Source organism: Mustela erminea, chromosome 10, assembly GCF_009829155.1.
Source record: "Mustela erminea isolate mMusErm1 chromosome 10, mMusErm1.Pri, whole genome shotgun sequence".
NCBI classification, from domain to species: Eukaryota; Metazoa; Chordata; class Mammalia; order Carnivora; family Mustelidae; genus Mustela; species Mustela erminea.
Window position 1 is genome coordinate 66,972,091 of NC_045623.1, and position 10,119 is coordinate 66,982,209.

The 10,119-nt window shown below is 52.9% G+C and overlaps 1 protein-coding gene across 1 annotated transcript; it reads right to left on the bottom strand.

Moving 5' to 3' along the window:
• Positions 1-1,318: 1,318 nt before the first annotated feature.
• On the bottom strand, positions 1,319-9,360 carry DMRTB1 (DMRT like family B with proline rich C-terminal 1). The gene is made up of 4 exons (XM_032302860.1): positions 8,736-9,360; positions 6,927-7,132; positions 3,437-3,662; positions 1,319-2,221 (listed from the first exon to the last, which is right to left on the bottom strand). The coding sequence occupies exons 1-4, from the start codon at positions 9,313-9,315 to the stop codon at positions 2,139-2,141; spliced, it is 1,095 nt and encodes a 364-aa protein (XP_032158751.1). The 5' UTR covers positions 9,316-9,360; the 3' UTR covers positions 1,319-2,138.
• Positions 9,361-10,119: the final 759 nt, after the last annotated feature.

Here is a 10,119-nt window from a genome sequence, read left to right on the forward strand (position 1 = left end):
CAAAACTTGAGCTTCACACCAGGGGCAAGGGAAGATGGTAGGTCTCCAATCCTGCCCCACAGTTCTTTTCACACCAGCCGGCACCCTCACGTTTCCAGGAAAGATGCAAACTGGTCTCCAGAGGTTCAACAGATCACAGGCCTCTAGAACTGAGAAATCCTCCCTTTGTGGAGTCCTGTGGACACAAACTCCAGCAACAGATACTGCCCTTCTCAGCAGGCCAGCACTTCCCATCTCAAACCCCACAGGCTTAAATAAATACTCACTTTCTTACACTGGTCTGGATTGCTATGGAGTCCATGTAGTCAAACTTTTATAACTTGTGTGTGTGTTGATCAGAAATACTTTAATGCAGTTTGGCTGAAAAAGCTTTCAAAACATGGAGTCTAAGATAAAACAAAGTGTAATGAAAAAATAGGGGCACGGATCCAGGCTTACTTGGCCACACTGACATGCCAGGGCCCAGTGAGTGCAGGGAGAGTGAGGTCAACGGGAAGGCAGGGCTCCTGCAGTGCTGTGAACCCAGGGCACAACCAGCACTGTTGAGGGGAGGGCTGGCATGGGGGGACCTTCAGCATCAAAGCCAAGCTAGTCTGAAGTCACATCATCAGTTCCAGACTGAAGCCAATGCTGACCTATGGGAGTCGGCACGCTTAGATCAGCCCCGCTGGAAGAACTTTCTATAATGCAGTAAATGAAACATTTCTAAAACTATATCCTGTTCCAGGGCCTTCCAACAGAGCAGCCCCAGGCCCAGCCACTGCCCTTATGTTGGGAGAACAGCCGAGTATCACTTTTCAGTGATCGTCCTACCACTTGTCCTGTGACCATGCTGGGACACCCCTGCCTGCAGGCAAGTTGCAGGAAGGTCAGCCTGTTCTCTTGAATGTCAGTCCTTCCCTGGACAGAGAACAGGACACAGTCTCTTACCCAGAATCGTTCACTCCAGGTCCCCTACTCTCCACATCCCCCTACTGGGAGTGCCTACTTTCACTTTCAAGATGGAGTTGAGACCCCAACTTCTCCAGAAGGCTTTCTCTCACCACCCCCCACAGTTGGGTAAGGGAAATGAAAAGACATCTTTATATTTTGGGATCTGCGTCAGATTTCCTCGAAAGCTCTCCGCTGCTTTAAAAAGAATAAACCAAAATGGTGATAATACCAACAATGATAGTCAAAAGTCTCATAGCCTGGCCCAAGCCTCTTGCTTGCTAACAGAGGCAAAGGGAGAAGGGAGGCAGGCCAGGCCCTGACCCAACCCTCTACCCAACACCACCTCCCACAAGGATTTAAAGAGAGAATAAACCTTCCACAACAATTTCTACTGCTTATTTTATTTCAACAGTCAACTGATCCCAGAGAGGAAGTGGATACAGAGATGGTTTAGAAGCACATTCTACTCTCTGAGAATTGCATCAGTGCTTAGGAACAGCCTACTTTTTAAAGTTGGCAATCACTATAAAAATATCAAATAGTCAAACTGTAATAGATTTTTTTCAAACCAGAAATAATGCCTATAATGGCTTAAACTTTATGGAGGGGAGACGAAGCAGCCCCAGCGGTCAGAATACTTAGAGAAGCCCCTTGGAGATGGGGCGAGGGGCAGTGGCCAAGTAGCCCTCGCGGGCCAGAGCAGCAGAGAAGAACGCTGTGGAACTGGCTGTCAGTGCTGAGGGTCCTGCTGACCACACCGGCCACCTGGATGTGCTGGGGGCTTGGTGTCTGTGCTACCCCCAGTTGGGACCAAATAGAGGCAGAAGCAGAAGGCTGGACTCCTGCCTCCTGTCCTGGAGCGGGGCCTGAGGAAATCAAAGACCGCAACTGGGAGTGAGTTTAACAGCCACACAACCCAGACTCGGCTAAATTCATTCCTAAATGTGAGCTTCCACCAGCCCCGTGATCCTCAGAGCCCTGGCCCTCCCCTGCTAACCAACCATCCTCCACGCTCCTGGTCAATCCCACATCTCAGAATCGAGAGAACTTTAGAAATCACCCTCCTCCCTCCTGTCTTGAAATGGAAATAAACTGCCATCTTACACCCACCACTATCCTTCCTCCCTACACACGGCCAAAAGCAGATGAGAACATCGTTGCTGGAACACCCCACACCCCCACCCTGCTGGCCCGAGGGCCTGGGCCTAATCAGACGGCTCCTGAGAGGGCGGCTGGCTGGGCTCACAGGGCGGCGCTGCGGGCACTTCGGCGTCCTGCTCCTGGTCGTCTGGGAAGGACAAAGAAGAAGGGCTGGATTTACAAAGAGGGAATGACCTACTTTCAGAGGCAGACTTTCTGTAAGGCATTCTCCCCACTCCCAGCCCCAGCGGAGGATGCCTTTGCCTTTCCTCTGCTGGGTATTCGGACACTGGCAACTGAGCCTGGGCCCCGCGACACAGAGTCCAACTGACCCTCCAGCCAGGCAGTGAGAAGCCAGCTACCCCGCGGCTCTGAACCTCAGCGTCTTTCTGCCTCACAATAGATCACGTCAGCTAGGGGATGAGGGGAAACAGTAACAAGAACGCACACTAAGGCCGTCCTCGGGCTCATGTTCTGTTTAGTCCTCAGAATCCCCTCCTGAGGTGGGGACCACCCATCTGCCTTGGCAGAAGGTGAAGCTGAGGCACAAGGACTGAAGGGACTTGCTGCGTGCCCCACAGCTGCTAAGGGCCCAAGTCAGGACCCACACCCCCGCTGTCTGGCTCCGCGGCTGGGCGTGCTTCAAGCTACACGACATCTCTTCAGCCCGCAGATCTGGGCGTCTCACACACAGCAAGTGTGCAACAGGTCTCTTACTTCCTTTTCTTTCCTAAGGAGCCTCAGGGAAGGATTAAAAGGGGAAAAAAAATCCTAGAACCTTCAAAGCTGCAAGAGCCCTCAACAGAAAACCTAAAGCATTTTTACATCCAGATTGTCAGTTGACTGTCACAGTCACCCCATGACAGGACCCATTTTACAGAGGCAAAGACAGGCCTAGCTCCTGGCCTGTTTCTCTCCACCAAGCAGCTGGGGGCAGAGGGTTACCCCTAGCAGCCCCAGCCCAGCCCCAGCCGCTGCTCCAGGCTCAGCATCTAATCTCTCCCTAGCTGGAGAGGCCCCAGCCAAGCCAGAGAGGCCAGGCGCCTCTGGTCTTCTCAACACACAGCACGCATGGCAACCTGCACACCTAGCCCTCAGGCGCGGATGGGGAGAGAATCAGCATTGCACCTGGAGCCTCTCTGGGTTCCACTGGTTTTCTCACCTGGGACTGGGGACTCCCTCTTGTGGATGCTTGCATATGGAATAAAGGGAGGTGTATAAGGAAAAAGCTCAAGCCTGGGCCCAGTGCATTCTAATTTCTGCTCTCCATTTCCCTTCTTTCCTCATCCACTTCAGAGTAGGCCCCCTTCCTCTGGAAAACCTTCCTGGCTCCCCAGAAATTGGCAGACTGGAGCCCACTTACCAGTGGTTTCCTTGTCCGTATCAGACAGGACAGTGAGAGAGAAGGATGCCGGGGGCGGCGGTGGCGGCAGCGGCGGCAGGAAGTGCAGCGCAGACAGGAAGCCCGGCGGGAGAAACTGAGGCTGCGGAGGCTGCGGAGGCTGCGGCGGCTGCGGCGGCTGCAGCGGCTGCGGCGGGGGTGGCGGCGGGTAGTAGCTGGGCTGGTAGTCTCCCACCGGCTCAGGCACCTGCAGCAGGCAAGCCAGAGAGGGAGAGGGTTAGTCAGACAGGCTTCTCAAATGGGTCTCACGCTCCTCAATGGTGGGGGCGGGGGGTCTCCCCAAGGGGCAGATTCACCATGTGCCCCCCACACCTGGGCACAGGGCACTTGAGACATGGTGTTTGGCAAATACCCACCAAATGATTGAAGGGAAGAAGGAATTCAGGCACAAAGTCACACTGAGCCCTCTCGTATAGGCATAGATGCAGAACCTCCTTCCACCCTCAGGACCCCATGACGTTTCTCACTATAACGATGACAGACTGTCCATGAGGGCAAGCTCTGGGCCCCGGGCCACAGAACTGGTAAGCGGTAGAGGCGGAACCAGATCCATCTGTCGGGCTCTACTGCTTCGTGCTGCGGAAGGGTCTGAATGCATCCCAACCCCTTGTGGTCCCTTTTCCTGGTACAGCTGAGAACTTAGACTTGAGAGTCAGGGGGCCTTGGAGGCCCTATTCTAACACCACAGAAGAGCTGAGTGCGGTGCAGCCGTTCCTGAGGCAAGGGCAGCTGGGGGACCTCAGCAAAGCGGTTTAGGCGGGCCGCCCTCTGTGCAGCTACTCCTCCTTCCGGACATGGAAGCCGTGCTTGTGCCGCAGGACCCTAAGGCTGGAATGGGGGCGTCTGGAGGGAGGACTACACAGCTTAGCTCTGAACAGAGAAAGATGTGAATGCAATAAAAAGTCATAATAAATTTCAGATGTAGTTCCTCTTATTTACTTCTGCATTCAGAAACTTCAGAGCACTTTACAAGCTGTGTTCTGGAGAACGCTGGTGTCCTATAAGATATTTTATGTGCTCTTAAAAGTGTCCTTTGACAAAGGAGTTTGAGAAACCCCACGCACTGCCACCACATCGGTGAGTCACACATGAGCACATTAAATAAAGCCTTGAGGCAGTTAAAAATCTTAGATTCTTCCAGCCTTTCCTAACAAGGAAAGGAAGAAAGCCCACCTTCAAGTATCTACTACGTGCCAGACCCCGTGCCAAGCACTTTCCATGCATTACATCTTCTTCAATCTGTCAACGGCCCTATGAGATAGGTCCTCTTTCCCCTACCAGCCAGACTGAGAACCTGAGTCAGACCCTCGGAGGTTAGATGGCTTCCCCAGGCCATATGGCTAGTAAACATCGGAGACAGGACTGGATCCCAGGTCTGTCCAACTCCAAGCTTGTGCAGTTTTGTGGGAAGAGAACAGAGGAAGTGAAGCAGCAGCAAATGGGGCAGGGACAGGAATAGGAGGCTGAAGACATCTCTGGGGAGTATCTCCGAGCCCAGGCAGGGGGCAGCAGGACAAGGATGAAAGCAGTTCATAGGCTCTTGGGTCTTGAAACAGCATCAAAAATAAATGCCTGATCCTCTATCCAGACGTGAAGGGGGTGGGAAGGGGGATTATTAGTGCTTTAATTCCAAGCTGCTCAGCCAAGTCTCTCCCTGGATCACAGCTCCTGCCTGGGGCCCGTGGTGGCAGCTCAGGCCCAGAAAAACCAACTGAGATCACACTCTTAACAAAGGCCGTCTGGCAAGCCTGTCAATCAGAGCTCTACCCTGGACGCCAGGCTCCATCCAAGCTTCTGTGTGAGCAGACGGTGGGTGCGTGCTTCACTTGGCCAGAGCCCCCTCTTTGTGTGAAGGCTGGAGGCTCTGTGCTCTCCTTGGGGCTGTAATGGGGGTGGCCAGCATGAGAGTTCAGGTGTGGCAGGGGTGGTGGTGACAGTCAAGGTCCATGTTTGCTCTGTCTCTGTATGACAAACATACCTCGGGAAGGGTGTCCCCAGTGAGTGCCAGGGCTCCAGGTTGGGGACTGCTCTGTTACTGACCAGCTATGTAATCTGAACCCCAGGCCCTCCCTCCCCAGTTCTGTGCCCACAAACAAATACTTTGCTTCCCCAAGTCATCGTCTTCTACTCTACAGTGGGGTAATACAGCGTACCCTGATGGCTCACACAAGGGTCAGTAGCATCTTGGAAATTATCAAGACCAGGGGTCTTCAAACTCTTTTGCCATGAATCAATGGAAAATGACTTATGTAAAACTTTACAATGTCTAAAATAGAAGAGATGCTGTTGGGGTGGCAGCCAGAGTGGGGACACAGCGCCCTGCTTGCCTGACCTGTGTGGACACATCTGGGAGGGAGTGGCAGAATTCCACTGGCTCTGTTCTGCAGCTAAGAAAATATCAAGTGCTCTTCTTTCTTCTCAATCACTTTCCACATTAAACAAAGAAGGCTGCTCAGTCTTCACTCTTCTCTACCCTCCACCCAAGAGAAACATCTAACACCCAAGATTAGGCATTTAGCTCTGAGGGAGGGGGGAAAGGTAATGGTGGTCTACGTTTTCATGAACTTGAGCTGCATTCGAGACAACCTGCCCCACAGGTCCAGCCCGATGCGGCCAAGTCAGGACTGGTTACCCAGGCCTCTGACTATCCTACAGTCCTGACTGACTTCAGGGCTGCCAAAAGGGAAAGGGCTTTTAGCCACTCTGGTCTGGAAGGAGCTGGTAACCAAGGCCACAAAACCTGGTCTCCCCAACTTGTACCTCACACAGCAGGGATGGCCTGACTCCTCCATACTCCGTATTCAAAACTCGAGGCTTAAAGAGCACCACAGTTAGTTTAGGACCAGTAATCTTACAAAAAGATTAAATCTCATCGTTCTTTCAACAAATATTTCCTGAGGTGACAGGTGTTTGGTGGAAGGTTTCCCTATTTTTCATGACTAACATTCAATTCTTCCCGAAAGCAGCCCAAAGTCTCAAGGGGCCCCTATCTTTGGGCAAAAGACCTATATCTGCTCCTAGCTCTGCCCTCAACTGTGTGGTGCCGGGACAGTGAGACTTCCTTCCTGATACCTCAGCGAAATAAAGCCCTTCTGGCCCCAACATGCCGTCAGTCTAGACTGGCAGTCTCACTCAGTGGGGGGTACCGTGCAGCTGCCCCCCAGGTTTATCTGAGGTTTCTCTGTGTTCCTTCTTGCCTGATCTCCCAGCTCTGAAAAGCACATGCCACAGCCCAGCCAGGCCAACTTATTTATGTATGAATGGACTTGCCCACATGTGTCCCCTCTGAGAGGTGTACACTGCACAAGGTCAGTGTTGTACCCGTCCTGCCAGTGCTCAGGGCCTGGCACAGACTGCCCCATCAGCTTGCTTTCTGGGACTGAGCAGGCATAAGAGCAATGGGGCATCTGGGATAAGGAGGAACTGGGAAAGGAATGGGGACGGGACTTACCAAGGCTCCTCCATGGAAGTGGCTGCAGGACACATGCCGGAAGCCCCGCTGCAGGGGGATCCCTGGGGTTGGGGAGCCTTCTTGGTAGCCCAGTGGGAATGGGCAATAAGAATGCATGTTGGAGCAGCTGGGGTACAGCTTAGAAGGGTCTCTCTCCAGGTACTCAGACCCCACCACACAGTCTGAGCCGATGCTCAGAGGGAACCCTGGAAAGGTAAGCAATGAAGGAAATGTTAAAAACACACAGAGCTAGAGAAAAGAGCATCACATCACTGTACAAAGGTAGCAGCACAACACTCAAAGCCACTTACAAAGAACTCCCCCATCCATTATGCTTTTGATCCTCTCTGCTTTTTAAGCCCTTCAGCTATGTCCCACTGCTCTTAAAAAAAGTCCTTGGCACAGTCATAAAGCTCCATGAGGGCTGGTTCCTGCCTCCACTCTGGCCTCCTCATGCACTATAACCCAGCAGCTTCTCCTTTCTCATCAACCTCACTGCCTTTGCAGATGCTGCTCCCTCAGTTTAGAAGGCTTTCTCCCCAACCTCACTGTGCCTCAGAAAGTCCTCAGTACTCAGCTGACTCTTCCCTCAGACCGCAACAAAACCATCGATTATTCGAGCTCTATACATTGATTTGCATGATTCCTTGATCGGCACTGTCCCTCCCATGAGGGCAAGATCCTTGAAGGCAACAAATGTGACTTTTCCCTCTTTGCGTCTTCATCACTAGTGCTGTGGAACGGTTAAGTGCTCAACCCCTGTTGAGATGGAACAGAGAAAGACACTATGTCTGTGGAAAGTTATCTTCTAGAATTGCTGTTTCAGGTCTGTCTTCCCCCTCTAGTTTCTTGGGGGCCTAAATATTCTTAGAATGTCCCACAAGGAACTGGCCTTCAGAGAGCATCCAGGCCAATCCCCTTCACATAGAGGGGAGAGACTGCCACAGGAGGAAGGAGTTTGCCTAAGGTGCCTGAGCAGTCTCCCAGTCTCCTATGCTCTTTCTACCACACTGCCATAGAGAAAACCAAAAGAAATCACGTGTCTGCACCCCCAAAAGAGCCTCAAATCTAAATGTAACTTGAAGCTGTGCTTTAATATTGAAAACCGCCAAGACATAAGGAACCATGTAATTTAGGCATATGGTGGGAAGGGAGGAAAAAGAGGCAATATTAACAGACCAACTATTCTCCAGTGGGGTGCAGAGAACCGTCTCCTTTCCACTTTCTGGAAAAGGGCGCGAACGGGTGCGCAGGCGCATTGGGCCAGGCCTTTTCAAAGGAAGTTGGCTGGGCGGAGCCTCCAGCAAATGGAACAGGAAGAGTGCGCATGCGCAGTCATAATTGCACATGCGCAGTCATCATTGCGCGGGCCCACCCACCGGGGGCGCCTTGAAAAAGGCGCCACCAGCCCAAGAAAAGCGCGGGAAGAAGTGCGCAAGTGCAGTAGGGCCCATCTAGCTAAGGCGTCTTCCTGGAGGAGAAGCCACAGTTAAGGGATTGGGGGCCATTTTCTTTTTCCCAAGATGGAAACGCAAGAAGCTATATGTTAAAAGCTGCCAGAACCACCCATTACTTTCTAGCTTTTTTTTTTATCTTTTTGCAAAATGGCCCCAACCCAATTCTGTACATAGAGAACGGCTTTCCACAGCAAGAGTACCTCTGAAAGCATTTACCCCACCCACACCCCAAGGGCTCAACCCGGCACGATCCAGGGTGGCCCGGGCCGCTGGCGTGGGGCACCGGGAGGCTGCAACCCAGAAGGGCATCCCTGGGGGTGGGGCGAGGCCACGCGGGGCCAGGGAATCTTACCGAAGTCAGCGAACGGCGGGCTGGGCATGGGCCGCAGCGGCCTGCGCAGCTCCAAGCGGCCGGGATAGCCCTTGCCTGCGGCCTCTGCCCCAAGCTGGGGCCCCACGGAACTGGGCATGGCGACGGTGGCTCGTTCGCTCAGCCCCACGTGGCCGCGGCTGCCCAGAACTGGCTGGAAGGCGCTCGGGCCCGGGCTCGGGCCCCGCGGAGGCCTCTCGGGGAAGCCCGCAGCCACGCGGCACTCTGGGCCAAGCTCCCGGTCTCCCGAAACGGCCAGTGGAAGCAGCTGGCGGAGGCTTGGGCCCGGGACGGCAGCCGCAGCCCCAGACAACAGCTCCGGCCCGTGTGCGCCAAGGGCCATCTCCTGCTCCTCCTCGGAGGCCTGCTTCTTGAGCACCTTCTGCGCGGCCATAATCTTCTGGCGCTCAGTGATCAGGTAGCACTTCTCGCAGGTGCACTGCTTCCAGCGACACTTGCCCGCGTGGCCCTTGACCGGCACCAGGAAACCGTGGTTCCGGCACCGCGAGCACTTGGGGGTACGCAGCATCTTGTCGGCCAGCTTGGCAGGATCTGCCTTCATAGCACAACCGCCACCTCTGGAAGCTGCCGAGCGAGTGCAGCCAGGACGAGCGGCGCCCCACAAGTCTCTGGTGCTGGGGACTTTGGATACATTTGTAACAAAGTGGCTCTCAGTAGGTCCTGGTAGCTGCATAGGACCTTGCATTTTCCCTCCTTTTTTGGAGTGCAAAATTTGGAGACTTTGTGTGTCTTGGTTAATTACATGCAAGGGATTGGGTTGAATAAATTCTTCATGGAATGCTATTGCATGTATGTCATCTGAATTATCTGAAGTTTTACCCATTTAATTTTCCAAACTTGCTGTTCCCGCCACACAGAAGGTATTTTTGTAACTTCAAAAGAGGCGGAGTGATAGTCAACGGTCCACAGATTTAAAGCTCCGGAGGCACGGAGCTCTCAGTAAACCCATTCCAGGAGAGAAGCATCTTAAGAGGCAAACTGTGCTTCTCCTTCCAAAAGTTGCTGCTTCTGCTGAATTTCATTTGCCTCCCCTGCTGAGAAGCAGCTTGCAGTGATGCTTCCAGAATATTCTCAAGAGCTCAGTGCAGTGTGATAGTTGCTCAAGGGTGTGCCCTAATAGCAAGGATTTTGTTGGTATAGTCATGCATTTCTGGCAAATGGTGCATTGCTGTTGTCGATGCCTTCCAAAGTAAAGCATACTTTACACAGCATATTTTAGCATGAGCTTTTATCATTCTTAACTTTGCCATATATTTAGTTACCTCCGTAAAGCAGCCCAAATCTTGGGTCATCTGGAAACTGGCACAAAGTTCATAGTTTTCCAAGGCTACAAGTTAATTCATTT